The sequence below is a fragment of the Varanus komodoensis genome, unplaced genomic scaffold (assembly GCF_004798865.1).
Source record: "Varanus komodoensis strain SLA01 unplaced genomic scaffold, ASM479886v1 scaffold10, whole genome shotgun sequence".
Lineage (NCBI taxonomy): Eukaryota > Metazoa > Chordata > Lepidosauria > Squamata > Varanidae > Varanus > Varanus komodoensis.
This window is the reverse complement of record NW_025335269.1, coordinates 20975472-20995331: the sequence shown is the minus strand read 5'-3', so window position 1 is coordinate 20995331 and position 19860 is coordinate 20975472. Positions and strand designations below refer to the sequence as shown.

The following is a 19860-nucleotide window of genomic DNA, read 5'->3' as shown; positions in this document are numbered from 1 at the left end:
CATCTGGGTAGTGATCCTCAGACCTGAATGACAAGCATTACTCCACACAGTACTGTACATGATTCTGTAATGTGGGTACAATGCTGGTATCACAAGAGGCCTCCAAGAACAAGTTTAATGTACTAAACCATCTCTGTTTATACAAAAGCTATTTGTGGCACCTTCTTTCCTCCATAAAGTCAAACAGAAACAAATCACAGCCTATGGAGGGCACTAAATGAGTAATCTTGGGTCAGGCGTTGTGCATCTTTCAGCCTAAATCAGATACTAGTAGATTTCTGATCTTACAGTAGATCAACATGTGAATCTGACTTATAACTGAAAGTTTATGCAAGTACTGAAATAAAACTTATTGGGAAATCAAGAGAGCATTCTTATGGTGAAAAGGCTGAGCTCAGTTCTGGCAATGGAACAAAAACTTTTGGGCTAAGCTCATTAAGTACATTTTGCCCTTCTTTAGTTCCAAGTGTATGGCTGTCCCCTGGCTCCAACGGATAGATCTCAGAAATCTAGCAAAACAGCCCAGAAAGGACTGGTTCAACCCTGATCCAATTTACCTCACACAGTTGTTAAGATAAGATATTCCTTACACTTAGTGGTCGCCAAATAACCATAGTTTGCTCGGCGGCGCACAGGTAAATTCACATTGAACTAGGAATACAGAAACTCTGCACCCTGTACCTTGAAAAGGGCTGAGGCTAAATGCAATGTTGGAGGACTAAGGTGGAAGCGGCTCGAGTCCTGGCATCGCTGGCAAGAAAAACTGCTTTCGAAACTAAACCCAGCCTCGCATTACGCCGTGCCCTGTTGAGGTCGAGGCCGCCCTCTGGTCCAGCTGAGTACAGAGCAGCTTTCTCGCCTCTTCTGCCCCGGGTTTCCATTTCTCCTTTTCTTGCGCGAAACCGCTTGGCTGGCTCGCACGCTGCTAACAGGCGCTGACACATCTCGGTCTCTTTCTCCGTCTCACCACGTTGCAGAGCCAACGGGACCTGTTCGGAACTCCTCCCCGTCTGACTCAGCTCCTCCTCCTCGAGCCTGGCAAGGGAAGGAGAGGGACAGTAGAGCGAGCGAGAGAGGAAGGGAAGAAGAGGCGGAGGCGGCCGAAGTGCCTCAACGGCCCGGAGCCTGGGCTCGGACGGGGTGGCTGGGAAGAAAAGTGGCCAAAGACTTCCGAGTGAGTACGGCGGCGACTGTGGGGGCGCTTACTCGGGAGAAAGCCCCACTGAGCTCGGCGGAGCTTAACTCTCTCCGAGAAAACGTGCGTGGCGACGGACTGCGGAGCTGTGGCGCTGCTCGCGCTTTCTGCCTCGCGTGCACGCAGCGGAACGTCCCGGGCCCAGCCGCGCGCGCGCGCTTCTTGCAGCTCCCCGCGCGGGAATTGCGAGGGCTGCGCGCGCGCTGCCAGCGTCTCCCCTGTTTTGCCGGGGGCGTGGGAGAAGGGAGGAGGAGGCAGACCAAGAAGAGCGGGGATTCTTGAGGAAGTTGAAGGGGAGGAGAGCATTCCCTCCTTCCCAAGTTTAAGTCAGGCAGGCGGGGTAGGGGGTGAAGGACAGGACGTGCGAATTGTGAAGATTTCCCCTCGCTGGAGAAAAGTCTGGAGTTCGCGCGCTTCCTTCCTTCCCCCTCACTGAGCAAACTGCGGCATTTCTGAAGCTTGTCCTTGTTTCCTCCGGGTTGGTGGGCTTTTCCTGTTTACGCCAGTCTCGGTGTAAACGTCCGACCAGACCCAAACAAGACTCACTGACTGATAAGCTTTGTCTGGCTTCGAGGTTTCATATTAAACCAGGAACTGATTTCTTTTGATCCTGACAGAAGCCTAAAGATGTTTAGTTTCGGTGAGAGACGCCTACTGATATAATCCTCTACTTTTTTTCTTCCAGCGTTCACCTAAGTGAAGTCTGTAATAACTGAAGAAATGTTTCTGGTAGCCTTCCATTTCTTAACAAATTGGAAGCACAACAAAGTTGGACGTTAAATGTACTTGGAATACAGACTGTGCTGAGGAAGATAGAAGTGTTTTTAAAACAACTTTTGGGTTATAAAGCTTCCTGTTTTTTTTAATTACGGTTATTAATTACATATTATGTGGGATTTTTAAAGGCAGTTTTAAATAACTCCATTGGTTACAGAGTGGAAATCGTGAGTTTTACAAAGTTGAGAATCTTCATTACTTAAAATCTCACCATCTTATTTTTTTTCCTCCCTCTTGGAAAGCAGTTGAAAAAAAAATGGATAAATATGATAATTTGGGTTTGGAAGCAAGTAAATTTATAGAAGATCTTAATATGTATGAAGCCTCCAAAGATGGGCTTTTCCGAGTAGACAAAGCAGTAGGGAATAACCCAGAATTTGAAGAAACCAGAAAGGTTTTTGCTACAAAAATGGCCAAAATTCACCTGCAGAAACAGCGAGAACAAGAGGAGTTGATGAAAGCAGCCCCAGGGGCCCCAAATGGTGGGATTGGTTTTGGTACTCAGCATCAAATTCCAGGCCATCCTATAGCCAGAGGTGCTGTAGGAACAAACAAACTGCATTCAGGAGAAAACACAGCAAAGCCTCCTTTGGCTATATCAACAGTGTGTGCAGGCCATCAGCTTGCCTTCCCAAACCAGCCCCAGGGTAATACTGATGGAGAGCAAGCAAAGTTATATCAAGATGACAGGAGAGCCAGTGGTGACTATGAATACAGTGCAAGTCCAGAAACATCTAGAAGGCATGGTAATCACAGAGGAGGACAAGTGAATACATGTAGTTCCAAGACATCTTTTTCTTCCCTTTCCCGTGAAGAGCCCAATGACACTGATAATCGGACAGGTATGCAAGGTTGGGCGAGAGATGTGGGTAAGTTTTCAGGCCTGAAACCCACTGTGAGCTCTCATTTATGGTCAAACTTCAGTCACGATGAGTCGTTACAGAGAAGTCCTACTAAAACCCAGGCAGATCTCCATCCATATCAGCAGCTTCCGAACTCCTGCAGGTCTTCAGAAAGTGGGTATGGAAGTCAGGAAAGTGGAGGGGAAGGTCCTGGACTTAGTCAAAGCTATGACCAAAACCCAGCTTTCCAGAGATCATCGCCTTTCTCACATACCTGTGCTCATTTGCCCTCTTCTGTAGGGTTTAGTGAGGAATTGCCTGTGGGGTATTCACAGCATAGATCTTCTTCATTTTCTGCTCCATCAGCACACCCATCTCAGGCACTTTTGAATCAGTCTGATAACATTAATCCAAACTGTGGCACAGAGATGTGGGCTTCTGGTGCCCCAAATAAAAGTATTGGAGCCAAGTCATCAAGACCTAATGATAGCATTCAGTCTTCTATTTCTGCTTCACTTCCTTCTCCACTACCTCCAAATGTAGACTACCAGCAGACTAACACTCATACAAAGCCTACAGGTCATTTTGTAATTCATGGTCAAAATCAGAGGATTAATTGTGCTGCATCTGGCATGAGTCCTGAGCAGAATTCCATCGGTGCACTATCTCATGGACCAATGATTTCTGATGTTCCAAAATCTCCTTTTAAAGAGGGCATTACCATTCCGCAGCATGATTCCAGTCACCAAGAAACCTCCACTCCTGCAAAAATAAAACTACCCTGTCAGACACTCCTTCCACAGCAAGAACAAGGGCCATCCACTGCTGAATTAAAATTAGAAGCTCTTACCCAGCGCCTAGAACAGGAGATGGATGCTTGTCCAAAGGCTGACTATTTTGGTAGGTATATGCATTTTTTACAGTTATAATTATTCTTTTTAAAATTACATGTTCCATGATAAATGCTGCAGGATATGCACCTGCAGGCGTATATTCTTGTTTTCTTTCTGCAGTGACACTAATCATGGGAACAACTAATACTTTTAAAATTATACTTTCTGAAAGCTACAATTTTAATATATTAACTTCAGTAGAAAATGGTAAGCTGGAGAAAAATGGAACGAAAGGCATGTTTTTAGAAGCAAGTTGATACGCCAATTTTACTGTCTGAAAGGCTGCAGTCCAGCACACAGTTTATGTTGTGTGTTGGCATATAATCAATTTATTTTGTTTCTGTGATTTTCTAGTAATGTGATGGGGATATTTGATGAAATAATTTTTCACTTACAGAAAAAAATTCAAGCTGACTAGTTAAGCTCAAATATAGATGCAGGTTGTGGTGACAGCCTAAGAAAATGAAACTTAGCACAGCCATACCTTGCGGAATTAAGTTCCATGAAAGTGAATAGGAGAATTATGGGATCAACACTTGATAGTATTTAATAAGTCTTTGTTATGTTCACTATGCACATATGGTCCTAATGTCTTGTAGATTTTGATCTACTACCTTGTAAGGTGCAGTATTAATGAGAAGTTACTTACCTGTATTATCAAAAATGGTCATGACGGTACCATCTTGGTGGTAATGAAGGCAAATATGATTTTGCCAGTTATTATATATAAGTGCATGTTTGTGTCCTCTTCTTTTTTCAGTTTTAGCTCTTAGGGCTGGGTGTCCCAATTGTAGCAACACCACTAGTGTGATTGTTTGCTTAGTATGGTAGCTAAACCAATTGTACTTCCATTCTGCTCAATTCTTGAGTATATTTAAAACATTTCCAAGAGTGTGCAAATAAGCAAAAGTTAGACTTGCATTTTCTGGCCTTTTGGCTGCCATTACTTATAACTTGGGGATGGACCAACTTAATAACATACAAGCACCAAGAGCTTGTCAGTGCAACTAAGGTAGGTTTGCATCTTATTAAAAGCACAAGACTACCACTAAAAATGGCAGTCTCATGCTGTTTCCCCATCCTTTCAGGGTCCAAAGGCATCAGGACACAAGGCAATTTGTACTGCACATAATGGTGGAGTGGTAGAAGACTTAATATAGGACTATTGTTTCTATCAGCAACCCTGTGTTTCTTAGAACATAAAAGAGGCATAAAAGATTTACCCTAGGAACATAAGAATTGTGCTGCTGGAGAAGACCAACGTCTGTTTCCTCAAACATTCTAATTGTGGCAAATTAGTGGACCCTGGACACTAAGAGTATAGATGCTCCACACTCCTGTTGTCTCCAGCATTGCATTCCCAGAAGTATCCAATGCTTTTGAAAACAGTGCTGTTAGCCCCATAGTATAGAGCATGGGTCCTCAAACTATGACCTGTGGGCTGGGTCCGGCCCGCCATGCTCATTTATCTGGCCCACCTCAGAGGTTTTGGAGAAAACGATCTCCGAACAAGCAAACCACCACCTCACCGTGCGCGCCCGCTGCTGCCCTCTGCCATCTCTCCAGCCTGCGCCACCACCATTCAACGGGCCCCCTCTTGTGAAAGTTTGAGGACCCCTGGTATAGAGGAACTGAGGCTGATACAGATATGGTTTGCTTAAGGTCAATCGAGATGTGTGGTTGCACTTGAGATTTAAACTGCATTTTCCTGTTCTTCCAGCTATCAGTTTATGATCAACATGTTCTTAGCTGCACACTTGTAATTAGAAGCTTATGGGTTGCAAGTAAAGGTTGTAAAGGTTGCCCAGGTAAAGTTGGAGTTAAAATCTGCTGGATTAACTGAAGGGATATGGCTGGTTTTAATATTTAAAATTCTTTTGCAGGTTAATTTAGTTTAAGCTGCAAACCTAAATTCCTAAGGTTTTAATTTTAATTTATCTACATAGTTACATTTCATTTTTCAAGGCCCAGGCCTTCACAAAGCTGTTCACAATAGATTTATATACAATTTTAAAGGAGTAAAAAACCCTAGAATAAGAGAACATGCCACCCGATAAAAATCAGAAAATAATCCAGAGAGATAGAAAAAGTATGACTTAAACAATGGCAGAATCAAAAATTTGCTGAAAAAGTTAAGTCTTTAGACAGAATATAGTTAAGGGCAAAGATTATCTATGGTCTTGGAACAGCAATTTCCCCAGATAGGATGCTCCCATAGAAAAGGCTCAACTGTATCTTGGAAGGCAAACCTTTCTGAGGGCATTGTGCTGAGAGAATGGTATATAAACATCTTTAACAAAAGAAAAAAGGAAAGAAAGGCAGTGGCACATACGTAAGCTATATCAGCCTGACCTTAGCCTGAATTTTCTCCTCCACATGTGTAATGTTCATGTTGTCTACAGGAGGCATGTATGTTTTTTGAGTCTTTCAGAGTCACTGCATGCCGTTGGAAGTTTACGGATATCAGCAGAAACTGGCAAAGAGCAGACAGGCTTAGAATTGAGACTGTACAGTTTTATTATAAAACAAAAATCAGTATGTGTTACAGGTGGATTACTCAAGCAGAATTCCTTTTTGACCAGCGATTGTTTGATGGGCACTAAGGAGGGGGAGAGGGGGAAAGGAGGCCCTTGAGGCAAATAGGCACCTGATACATCTGTAAAATCTACCTGAGTTACAGAGGGAGAGGTCATAATTTAAATTATTATTATCACATTACATTTATGAGGCACATTACTTCCTTTTTTAGGGACCCAAGGTGGCTTACCAGCTCCTCTTCCTTTCCATGGTCAAGGGCTGTCACTGCTTTCTCTAGCACCTGCTTCCTGAGACAGTTGCTAACCTGTGCCTGATGATAGGGCTGGCCCTGTCCTTGGTTATCTGCCTGACGTCATACAGCACTGATTACTGATTGTAGGTTTATCTTAAAGGGTTTCCCCACCCAAGATCAAAGAGGGGAAGGGTATCCTTATTATTGTTGGAGCTGTTTTTTCCCTTGCTACTGGTGATGACTATAAGGAATGGGTAGTTTGTGGAATATGAGTTCTGGATGCCTGCTATGGATTGAGGTCTCTTAATTTTAATGGGTTCTGGCACATTTCAGTTATAGAGGTACTTAATTTTATGTTAATTCAGCATGCATACTGGATGACTTGATTAGGTTAGGAACTGGACAGGAGGAGCTGGGATTGGAACTGTATTTGGGACTTTGTGTTTCCCAAGGGCAGAACTGCATACAGTGGGCCAGTATGCACTTAAAAGCAAATCAAAGGTTACTTAACCTAGCAACAAACTATGGATTAACTTCTGAGTCATTTAGCCCTAACCAACCCAGCACTCTAGATTTTCAGCTCACAGCAGCAACCTACAAGCAGGCTAATTGTATTTTGTTTACAGAAAGTGAAAGTGAGGAGCAAGCCAGAGGCAGTGCATTTGTTTGCATCTGGCAAATCCTGAATTAATTAACTCACAGTTTGCTGTTATGTGTGAGCCAGGTCAGTGTATAAATGTATGCAGGGGAAATAGATATGTACTCATATAGTCAGTATGTCTAAACTTGCTGAGTAAGTTTTAACTTTAGCCTTTCACTAAATAGCATTGCAAGACACACACTTTGATCTACTTGTAAGTATGTAATAAAACACAATTGTAATTTTGGTAACAGAAGGTCTAGACAGTGGGTGTGTGGGCTTATTTTAATTAATGTCCTTGTGGGAAAGAGGAAAGTTGAAACTACTTTAAGTGCCAGTGGAATCCAAAGACAGTTCCCCCTCCCCAGATTCCTCCCACCCACCCCCATCTGAGCAAAAAGCCTAAAATGTTGTAGGGGCAGCGTAGTCAGTTCAAGAAGCCAAAAAAGAGTTAGCTGAAATATAAGGGAAAGAATGCAATTGATTTTAGACCTCTCTTTGCTCTACAGGACTACCTTCCGTAGAGAATAATTGTAGATACTTTGTGTAACAAGAAAACAAAATCCACATTTTAGTTCTGATAGAACATTGTGTGGGTCAATTAACTGTCAGAGCGCTCAAGTAAAGAAAATTTTACATAGGAGCTGTTTGGTGTTATGCAGAATTGTCTAAAATGCCTTGAGAATTGCGTAAAAGTGCCTTGGAAAAGTTGATGGTGTTGGAAATAGCGCTGTGCCTATATCCTTTTTTCCTTCTGACAGTTATCTAAGCATATGTGGGGGAGTTGACCGAATAAGATAAGAGCATGTAGTTAGTCAGTGCTCTGACACATATTGCAAATGTAGCAGTCTTCAAAGCATTTCAGCAAGTAGACCTACTCTGGGGGAAGCAAACCTAGTTTGTAGTCCTATGCTCACTTACCTGGCAGAAAGCCCCACTGAAAATGGGACACTTTTGAGTTGGAAGGTATAGGTTATCCCTGATGCTCTTGTGGAATTTACTATTTTAAACCTTTTTAAATGGAATAATAATAGAAGTATTGCATGGCAACTTAGCTATGAGTATATGTATAGCAGCTACATTTTGGTCAGTGAGCATCAGGAAATGGAAACTTACGTGGTTTCAATAACATTGCTAAAGTGATTTTAGGCTTTATACAGTGTTACTTGCAAAGGGAACACATTCAAAAATAGTGTGCGTTTTCAGCACTTCTATGTTGACTTTTAGACTGTTTGCTTCTGACCTAAAGGCACAGAAGACTGAAAAGGGTATGCTTTTTTCAACTCAGTGTTGTGTTTCCACTGTGGTGTGTACAAAAAGAGTCTAAAATGAGTCACACATATTATCTAAGGAATAACTGATATACAGAGAATTTCTTCAGAGGTTTAACATGCTGTTTAAGTTATCTGCCAGCTTAACCATAACATATACACTTGTGACTTCTCAAGCCCTATATGGTAGGGCAAAAGGATGAAAATGCCAAATAAAGTCAAGATTTTTGCTGCATGGATTAAAGTGGGGTAGATCATAGCAGCTTGTGAGTCTGCAGCAATTTGGTCTTTGTTTTATGTAGGATTTATTCTTTTGGAAAGTGCTGCTAGAACAATTATAAGGAAGATATGTAGGACTGATTTTACACAATTGTCTTAGCCCTTGGATTATTCAGAAAAGCACACTTGAATTTCTTATGAATTGATTTTTTAAAATAAGCATTTTCCAGAAGAACTATAGTGGTATTTTTTTTAAGTCAAAGGGGATCATTTGGTCCACAGAGCTGCATATCAGTCTTTTCTTGTTTGCTTGCTTTATTAGAATATGGAGGTGCTTTATTAGATGTGGAGATACATATCTGGATAGATAATTCTATTGTTGGTACACATTCCTATAGAATGGCAAGTAGGTGAGTTTCATTGCTTTCACCTTTAGATATTCCATGGGTATCGTTTTCTGTACTATATCAGAATTTAAGCGTGCAAACGTGGAGACTGAGTTATGCTTGCCTTGAAGTTCTGAGGCTTGTGAGGTTCCTCTTACCTGCTGTGCTGAAACAGACAGGGCAAGAGGACTGGGCTGGGTGAGGACTGGGCAAGGTTAACTTTGCCCCCCTTGTCCTCCAACCTCCTGTATTTTCATCAGTCTGGAGGGCATTTTGGAAGAGAGGGAAGGATGCTGGATGGAAGAGGCTCAGGATGGATTATATCCTGGACTCTCCAGAACAACTCCTTTTCCCCTCTCCAAGCTTACTTTTCCAGCCATGGAGAGGTAACCAAGGTGGTTGTGAGGAGTTGGAGCTTTGTTTCCTATTTCTGTGGTCAGATTATTATCTCCAGCCTTATATCTATAAGCATGTTCCAAAAATTGCTCAGGTTATTAAGCCGCATAACTTTGAATATTCTTAGCAAAAAACTCCCAAAACAATCAGGCAGAGAAAGTTTTTCAGATTCCTAGAAGAAACCTGTCTTATCAGAAGCTTGGGTAACCTGACACCTATCTTTCTATGAAAAATGTTAAGGAAGAAGTCTTTCTGACCTTAACTGCAAATAGCTCATGATTCAATTTGGAAAGAACATTAATGTAGAGGCAATAGGGATGCAAAATGTCTGGAAAAGTTGAAGCTGTGGGTGAGGGGAGAAGCAGAAATTTAGGGAAAAACGGAAATATATGCAATGCTCCCCCCCCCCATCAAAGTAAAGCCCCAAATATAACATACAGCAATTACAACTTAGTATATACACTATTTGGTCTCTCTATGAAGCTTACGAAGATGTTCACTTATTTATTTAATAAATATGCTTTATGAGAAAATCACTCCCAAGGCAACCTACATAAAAGAATCTTGGGTATGTTTACTTGAAAGTAAGTCCCACTCCGTTTTAAAAGCGTGCACAGAATTGCAGTCTTAAAAGCCTGCTTGCCTTCATTTTGTGCAAGGAGAACTGCATGTATAACCTATAGTAGAGATAGAGGGATGCAAACTGTTGAGTAGAACTTAAGAATATGCATCCTAACCTGAGAAGTGGGAAAAAACAAAAGTTAAATATTGAAATCAAGGTTGTGGAAAGCAAAAAGACAGGAATAACCACGGTCAGAAATAAGATTAATAACTAGTAGAATATTTGGGTATCAGGTTAAATTGTATAACAACCCTAAGAAAATTGAAATATAGCATATGCATCATTTTCTAATGCTGTAGATCTGTGGTAGGAAACTTTTTGAGTTATATGGCTGAATTCCTTTTCAGAAAAGTTATTGGGAGCCACATTCCAGTGGTGGGTGGAACCACAAGCAAATGTAGCAGAACCACAGGCAAAACTACATGGCACTGGAAAATCCACCCTCCCCTTCAATTTCATTGCCACCAATTTATAGTAGGGAGTCTGCTCACAAGTAAGCAGGCAAACTACTAAATGACAGTGCAGAAGTAAGGAGGACAAAAGTCAGAAGTAACCAGGATTGAATCTCTTCACTGCCTCCTTGCCTCTCTCCCATAAGGAAAAGCTGTTATATCAGGTCCTACTTCCTATCTCTGCCATTTATGCCTCTGGTGGTGAAAAAATAGAAAACAGCCTGGATGAACAGAGAGCCAGTGTGATATAATGGGTAGAGTGTTGGATTTGGACTCAGCTTTCCGGGTCCTAGTCCCCACTCAGCCATGGAGCTCAAGGACTCCATGTTGAAGCCAGTTGTATGAAGTCACTGATTTTCAGTCTCAGCTACTTCCCAGGGCTGTTGTGAGGATAAAAGGAAGACAAATTCAAGGCATGCTGCTCTGGGATCCTTGCAAGAGGAAGACATGTGGGATAGTAATATAAAGCAATGTAATGTAATAATATGGGAAGAACAGAGCCTGGATGAACAGAGGGCCAGAGAGTTCTCTAAGTCCAATCATTCTTCCTACTGTTTCTCCTAAGAACAAGGACGAAAAAGGCAGACTGGGGCGGGGGGGGGGGGTGATTTGCAAGAACTTTTTCCCTCCACTTAAAATTTTTGGATAGCACTAAGAAAAGTGAACAAAGTATTTTATCTTTTGGAATGAATGAAATGCTTTTCAAGAGAGGGTTTTACCCACACAGAGTAGTATAAGGACTTATGTGTAAGTTAGTCTACAGCAGACTTGGGGAGCTGCATAAGGCCTGCAGTAGTTCCTCAGCTGGCTTAACACCTCCTTTCTTCTCCTGTGCCATCAGCTGTGCCACTGAAGGAAGAGTTTTCTCTCCATTCAACTGTTTGTTTCAAAATGTAATTGCATTAGCCAATTTGTATTACCATTGGCCAATGTATTGTCATTAGCCACTTCGAGCATCTCTTTATGGGTTGAAGAGCAGGTAATTTTATTTTATTTTTTCAATCTGTAGAATTGCTTTGTGAAAGGCAGGAAATTTTTTTTCCAGACTGTCCCATAACATTGGGAATGTTAGTTTTGCAGTGGCTTTGATACTGCCCACATTTCACGTGGTGTGGGCGTGATGTGATCTCATTGTGATGCATTAGCATGGAACTTTAAAAAAAAGAAAGAAAAATGAGTCAAAGTTGTCTCATAAATTTTTGCACAAGTCCTGCCTCTTTTTAGGTCATTCCAGTTTATTGCATGGCATATTATTGCATCATAGGTGAGACAGAGCATAATACCAGAAGTGGCTAGAATGTGCATGTTAAGCTATGTGGGAGTGTGAAATGCTGGCTTAGTGAGCACAGTTGTATTTCACAGTCATCTAGATGAAGCCGTAGAGAGAGGGCAGGAAGCAGGGTGAGACCCTGCTTGTATACACTGTTAGTTCCAGCCTCTTCCTCCTTGTCCTTTGGCATGGCTCTTTTCTCCTCTTCAAAACTTATTTACAACACCAGGTTGGAGAGGCAGTCAGTATAGTTCTTTTTGTGGCTGTGGTGTGTGGGGAAGGATACGGGCTCAGCTTTCAGAGCTCAGCTTTGAAGGGGCAGGAACTTGTAGCTGGGACTTTGAATACTCCTGTGCCTCTTCTAGTCCGTATTGGAAGGCCATAGAATTATGCTGCTAGTGTAGCATAGCAGTTATAAACTTCAGGAAGCCTTCACAACTTTTGGTAAACTAGTATTTTCAGTATGAGGAGAATAATGCTTGCCTAGCTTACAGGGTTATAAGGATTCCTGAGATAATGTGTCAGGTGGAAATAATGAGATAATGTGTCAGCTTTAGGAAAACCGCATTATCAGTACTGAGTAATAACATCTAGTGGGTAAGATAGCCAGCTGCTTTCAGCTCCCCACCTCAGGACCTCATGAATGTATACTCAACCAGTGCAAATAGAGATGGAACTTTCCTAGCTATTTTCGCTGCCTGCCCATTTCTCACTCTCAATACTCTCCTGCAGATTGCCTTGGACTGGAAGGTTTCCACATCTGAAAGAGGGGGCATGGTTGCTGCTTCTGAGTGCAATTGCCTGAGAAGGCCATGTGCAGAGGCTGGTTCTCTGATTGGGAGCTTCTGTGTCAGGGTCAGTCCTAGATCCCTCTCTAAGTGTACTATCCTGACTGCAGCAGAGGAAATGTGGGGGAACTAAAACAGCAGGGTGAATCTACAACAGCCTTCTCCAACCCGACATTCTCTAGATATGTGGGACTCCAGCTCCCATCTGACCCATCCAGCATGGCCAGCGGTAAGGATTATAGGTCAGAAATTCTGTGCATTTTAATCCAAGATATCTACAGATTTCCTAAAAAGGCTGACCTATGAATTATAAAACCTTCCTCTTTGCCTTAAAGGGTGAACTGCTATATGAAGTCAGGTGTACAAATTGTGCTCTGTTTTTTGGGTTATCTAGGCACCAGAAGGCAAATGATGGAAATGTTATTTTCCACCAGCTATTGTCAGTGAGCAAATTGCAGTGTTGCATGGGAGAAACTGTTTTGTTAGCAAGGCCTCAATAAAAGGGTTGTCATAAAAGTGGTTTAATTTGTGTTTGCTATTGTAGCTTTTAAAATTTAGTTTTAAAATTGGCTTTTAAATTATGTACTGTAATTTTTCAGATGTTCTTATTAGCGGCATTTAATGGTGTATCTTAGCATATTTTATGTGTAAACCCAGAGATTTCAGGTTATACAGCTCTCAGGTACAGAAATAAAATTAATGTGAAAATTAATGATATTAATAAGCATCTGATCAATTGTAGTCCAATCTTCTTAAGTACTCTGAATGAGTCATTATCATTTAACTTATCAAAAAGGATATGGCTGGCACTTTTACAAGTCTGAGTACTTCAGAAATCCAGGAAGTTGAAATAAAGAGTGCTTCTGTGCATTTTTTTTTCTATTAGCTTTGTGGGTGGGAGTAGCATTTTGAATGATTTCAGAGGATCAGATTTCATTACTGACAGCTCCAAAGCTTCTGACTTGTGGGCCTCGTGAGGCAGGGCTTTTCTGGTGGCAAAATGTCTTATGATTTATGATGAAAAAAACATGTATGATAAGAACCAAGAAATGAATTACAAGGCATGTTTTCAGGCCAGCTGTGCTCCAAAGCTTCCCTTGTTGAGAGACCAAGATACAAGTCGGGCACTTTCCACATGATGCTGCAGAGAACAGAGCCATCTTTGTGCCTGGATAAATTGCATTAGAGTTAGAAACCAAAGTGAAAACTTTCTCTTGCTTTTCCTTTGCCACATAAACATTGTTGCTGTTTTTCCAGGGCATGAAATAGTCTTGATTCATTAATTCATGCTCACCCACCACACACACGCGCGAATAGTTCTCAGGTTCCAAACATATAAACAAATATTGCTGGTTGGACAGAATAATATCACTCTTACTGTGTATTTGAACTTCCACCTGTAATTATTCATTATGCTATATCAGAGGTGATAACATTGATAAAGTCCTTCATTAAAGTCTCCTGAGCAAACTTAGTAGTCATGGAAAAAGAGAAGTTATCTTAAGCATCGGTATCTGGATAACAAACAGAAAGAAAGTAGGAATAAATTATAAATTCTCCAAATAAAAGGACTGAAACAATAGGGTCCCATGGAGATAAATATTGAGATGAATGTGTCTCAATTTCTTAATAAGTGATCTAGAATTGGGAGGTAGTCAAGTTTGCTGATTGACACCAAATTATTTAGGGTAGTTAGAAAGGGATTGTGAAAAGCTCCAGAAGAATCTCCAAACTGGGAGAATGGGCATGAAAATAGTAAATATGGTTTAATGCAACCAAGTGTAAAGTGCTGTATGTTGGGGTAAAAAAACAGCCTCCCCGATGCACTGATGGGATTTGAACTAGTGATGACTGACCAAGAAATGGTCTTAGAGTTGTAGTGGACAGCTTGATGAAAACAGTGATCCATTGTGCAGCTGGTGTGAAAAAGGCAAATTCCATGCTAGATATAATATCTGTAGTTGTGGTCACATATCATGCACATGCTTTCCTTGTCAAAAATTCACATGGGGGAAAATATGCTCACCTTCAGGTATGCAAAGGAGGTAAAACAAGATTTTAGGGAAAGTTTAGAGAATCTCAACAAAATCAGGTATTCCATATTCACCCAAGCTTACTTTGTCCACCCCCCACCCCCAGCCTCAATTGAGCAGTTGTGTTGTGTATTAGGAATGACCAGTTTATTTTCAGTGCAGATACACTGGAAAATATCCATTCTTTCTGACAATAAGGTGTAGTCTGTGAACAAAGAAATGTATTTAAGAAGCCAATCATGAATTCTCTACCAATGATATTAATGGGGGAAAATTGTTGCATTAGACCTTAAGTCCTTAAATAGATATGACTATCTGGTTCCCCCTCCCTTTGTTCTTGGTTACTTTTTAGATTTGTTCCTGTGGACATTAAATAAACTGTAATCAAGTTAAGTTGTGTTAGAAAGGGTTGTCTTTCAAAGACTAATGGATTTAAGCCTTCATTTTTTAAAAACCTCTGAATTACAAATTATGCTTGCATATGTGGTGCTTATTTTTTGTTCTCTGTGTGGCCTCTAGATTGGTAGCTTTAAAAAAGAAGCTGAGAACCCAGTGTAGAATTCTTCAGACTTCTTTTATGAGAGTGCAAAGATTCCTGCATAGCAGAACTCCCGAAAATATTGTTGACACCTTCATTACAATTCAGTCTTTGCATTTTGTTAAATAGAACAAGAATGAACTGGCAGGGATTGGAGTAGTTCACTGTTAACTGGCAGCTATAGATGTGGAACAAATTTTGAGGATGGGGAGTTGGCTTGATGGGTAAGAGACACAGTGCTTGTGAAACTGGTTTGAATTGATAGCATACTGCTTCTTTCATGTGGGATAAATCTGTACTTACTTCACTGGTGGCCATGTTTAACTTGTCTTGCCTAACTTTGGGTCCTGAGATTTTAAGTTATTTTGACATTGGGTTGAGGCTTTGTCTTTTGTACTGTGTGAATAGAAACAGCTTGGTGGTGAAAGAAAATAGATCTGCTAAATGAGTGCCTCATGCCAACATTCTTTTGGCACTCTGTCACTTTCATAGAGATGCATTCATGATGTGAGGCAGCAAGAAAGGTATGTTCCATCTCACATGCCTGATGTATGAGGCAGTGCTAGAACAGTTAACACACCGTGGGTTCCAGCTGGAGGATTGGCCAGGGAGGCAAGCAGGTGAGAGCAGGTCAGAACAGACAGTTTGTCTATCTTTGTGGACTGTGCTGGAAAAACATAGCTTGAGCAGAAGTGTAGATTTGCTCCTTGACATTGCCCAGAATGAACATGAGCTGTGCTTCCAGTTGGATGATCACAGTGAACGCCAAATCTTTAGTGGGCTTTTGGACATTGACAAATATGAATTTGACTTCCTTGATTATAAACTGTATGGATATTATTATTTTACAGTGTTTGGAGGATTCTGTTGAGCTACCACATCTTGCATGTTTCGGAAGCACATTTAATTTGCGACCGTAAGTTGGTTGCCTCTGATATGATACTATGTTATTGGGCATGCGTGGAGTCTTCACCTCTAGATAAAATTGTATAATTCAGCCATAAAACAGAGAATTTAGTCTGCATTAATCATAATCTACCTTGGGCAACTGTAGTATAGATAATTTAGTGCAGATAACCTACGATCAGCTATGGATAACTAGTGTAGAAGACTTATTTATTTATGTTCTATACCACCCAACAGCTGAAGCTCTTTCTACTGTGCTGGGAAGAATGAACAATTGTACATTAATATGGGGTAGCTCAGGGGCATACTTGATCTTAGAAGGAAATATTCTTCCTTCTGGGTAAAGCCTGGAGCACAAGTTTATCTGGGCAAGACTTAGAGGATAGGAGGAGCTTCAGTTGAAATCCTGGAGGGATAGCAGAATGGGTAAACCAGGGAATAGCTCTCAATGCCCATCAGTACATGTTCCAATTCCAGTGTGGAAGGAGCAACCAGCCAAGAAAATCTGCTGGTCTTACAGACATGGCCATCCCATGAATGCATGACCTTAAAATATAAGCTAAATTCCCTAATTGGCACTTGCCATTGGCTAAAATGGAATGCACATGCAGTAATATCTTCTTCTCATTCTTCTGCCATCTCTTGAGTGCATTGTGTCCCTTCTATACTGTCCTTAGTCCATGCCTTCCGCAGGACTTCCTTGCCTCTCTGTCCTGTCCACAGAACCAGGATTTCTTGCTTGATTGTTGTGAAAATAAATCAGATGCTGGACGTGGGATGGTGATCCTCAGGAAGAAAGATTTCGCTGACTATGGAAGGTGGGCAGTTCCAATTATCTTCTGCAGCCACAGTTGATCCTTCTGGTCGGATTTCCCTTTGTGTGTGCGTGTGATGTGGGCAACACATGGGTCCTGCAAAACAGATTGTAGGAAGACAGACATTCCAATGGAGTCTTTTTTTAAAGGTAGCAATTTAATATGAAAGATAATTCTGAAAAGTGAACACTTGCTGCAGTCCTTCATCTGTTGTAAAATTGCTTTGCTTCTAAAATTCAGCCTTGGATACAGGTGCCATATACTTATTTTTATATGCTAGGCCTTAAAAAGTAGATTAATTAGGAAGACTGAAAAGCAGAAACAACTGGCAGATTCTGCTCTCTCCCCCCTCTTCCCCCCTCTCCCTCTCCCTGTGGCATCCCTTCCAGCTTCCTGAAAATGCTACACACTAATTCAGAGGACATTGCTGAATGGAGCTGTAATGTGTGTATAGGAAGGAGGGGATCCCCAAACATCAGGCAGAGGACTTGGCATGAGCGAGCCCTTCCTCTCAGAGAAGTCTGATTCTGGATTGAATTCCGATTTAGAAATGTTTTTAAATGGTCTGTTGCCTAGTGTTCTTGTCCAGGGCAATTTGAACCAACAGAATAGCCTTGTAATCTTTTTCATCTTTCTTAGGCCGTGCATTTTAAACTCACTGTGGCTTGGCACTTCTTGCATAACAATTATTCTGACAGAATTTTGGTTCGGATGGGTTGGCAAGAAATGTTATTCAGCTGTGCTCAAGATGTGTGTCATGTTAAGAAAATTGGTAGCTCTCTTTCAGCTGTAGTGTAATGCAGGTTGTATCATGTGTGCTTTCATACTGTGTCCCAGATTATATTCCCTTTCATTCTGTAGAGTTTTAACAGTGCAATACTTTGCATGTTTACTGGGAAATAGGTTCTACTATTTTCTGTGAAGCTTGTGTCCTAGTAAGAGCAGCATTACAAATATAGAAATCATTGCAATTTGTTTCCACTACTCAATCCAATATTCACCAGTGGCAAATTGTTTCACTATTTATAACTATAGTTTCCTGATTGGGGTCCTATATATTTATTTCCAGTGTGCTTCAGTCGCAGACTTTTTCTTTGGAAAATTGTGCCGATTTAGTTCTTTGAATCTGTCCATATCATTCCAGTCTTCTGTCTGAAATCACTGTACTCTAGAAAAATGCCTAAATTTATTTACTGAAATACTTTATTTGGTTGTTGAGTTCATGTTCTTATGACACCAACAATGTGATTTCATAATCTTGTGCTGGTTTGGATCTTGTCAGATAATACACATTTTGTCCACTGTGTGGGAATGTAATTCCATTATCAAAATCACTTTGGTTTTAACACAAAATGGGGGCACCAGCATTTGGACAAAGTCCTTTGTGGCTACTGCAGTTGCAAAAGATGGCATGTGGTTCCATTTGGTAACTGTTGTTACTCATGAAGTATGTGATGATGTAGAAGACCTAGAAACAAAACAAGTTCTGTCTGCAGGCTTATACTGTATTCCAAGATGAAACATGTTAAAAGTAAAAGGTGAGAAGGGTTAACTGATGGACAAGCCAGAATGAAGGCCCCTGAAGAGGGCAGTATAATATGATTTGAATAAGGAGTGGGAAATGCCAGAGGGGTAGCAGCATGTAAGACAGAGCAAAAAGCCGTAAGAGCCAGTGCAAATATTGAAAGAAAAATGAATTAAAACTTGTAGACTCCACAGAAAGAAAAGAGCACATTTTAGAAACATGGATCAACATTGATCACCTGAGGGGAAAAGGAAAGAGAAGGGTCTCCAAGATTGTTGAGGGATTTATTGCTTCTGAATGCCAATTTAAGGGCCCAATCTTAATGTTTTATTTCTAAGAGAATATCAACACTATCTTGTGTTGCTTCTCATTGTATTCCATGTATTATTAGATGCACTTGTTTTCCCTATCTTTCTTGCACACATTTACCTTTCACTGCATCATGTATAAGAGCCAAAACAGGCATTAAATCTGTGTCCAGGCAACTGAACCTTTTTCAGTTTTACTCTAGGTGCATGGACACTGAGCCTACCCTATGGGGGAAAAATTAAAAAGATGAAGCTGCTAGATATGGATTTAAAGTAATACCTGTTAGGGTCTTAAGCAAAAAGCCGGATGCCATAAGCAAGCATTTGTATATTCTCTTCTTAGAACATTTGATGGTTTGTGCATGTAAGTGCACTTAAGAATTTGGTCTATACCAGTTCTCTTTATTTGCAACAGCAGGGAACAGTTCATTTTTCAGATGGAAAATATTGCTGAAAAAAAGAAACTGCTATGTGAAGCTGAGTGATACTGAAACATCATTTTAAGAAATCTTTTGAGAAAGGGCCTGTATATTTGTACTCTTCCCAGTGGCTGATTTCTCAATAGCCTGTACAGAAGAAAAATTATGACTTAAACTGATTCTAGAGGAAGTTTATTACCACTCCCTTGATTATAATATTATGTTTTGTCCTTACAAGTCACTTTTGTAAACAAGACGTATAAGCAGCTGATTTTCTTGGTTCTCTGCATAGCTGCAACTATGTTGCATAGTCACAGGTGCGTAGCGACCTTTGCTAGTCCATTATGATTTAAGAGACCTCTTATTTTGCTTTGGTGTCTTCATTATAATGTCAAAGTGCAGATGATGGAGACAGGATAGGGGATGCAATTTCTCAGAATTGTTTCACACATGACTCAGCAACAAAGCAGCATTTGCTTTTGGTGTTAGACTCACTGGGCATCCCCTACCATCCCGCTCTCTGATGAATAGGCCTATATGATGTGCATAATTCCAAACACCTTTTCACACTTTACAGATTTATACATATACTATGCATATTTGTGTATAAAATGTTGTAATATTAATGGCAACTGCTGAAAAAGCCAGCTGTTACTTTTACCCAACACAGAATAGTATTTTTAGGAGCTTGATAAGCTTGACTGCCTTTTCAATCATATATTAGATTGTGCAAACAAAGATGGGTCATGACTCCTACTGAGTTGCTTGAAACAATGGGAACAAGTTGCAGTGAGA

General features: G+C 40.8%; 1 protein-coding gene across 2 annotated transcripts in view; it reads left to right on the top strand.

Moving 5' to 3' along the window:
* The first annotated feature begins 1044 nt into the window (after positions 1-1044).
* Positions 1045-19860, top strand: part of LIMD1 (LIM domain containing 1) — a 46945-nt gene continuing 28129 nt past the window's right edge. For both annotated transcript variants that reach the window (XR_006417199.1, XM_044456180.1), the window contains exons 1-2: positions 1045-1174; positions 1881-3714. Coding sequence is in view for 1 of the 2 variants with exons in the window: in XM_044456180.1 (XP_044312115.1) it covers positions 2229-3714 (1486 nt within the window). In the remaining variant the exon portion in view is untranslated. The remainder of the gene's footprint in view (positions 1175-1880; positions 3715-19860) is intronic.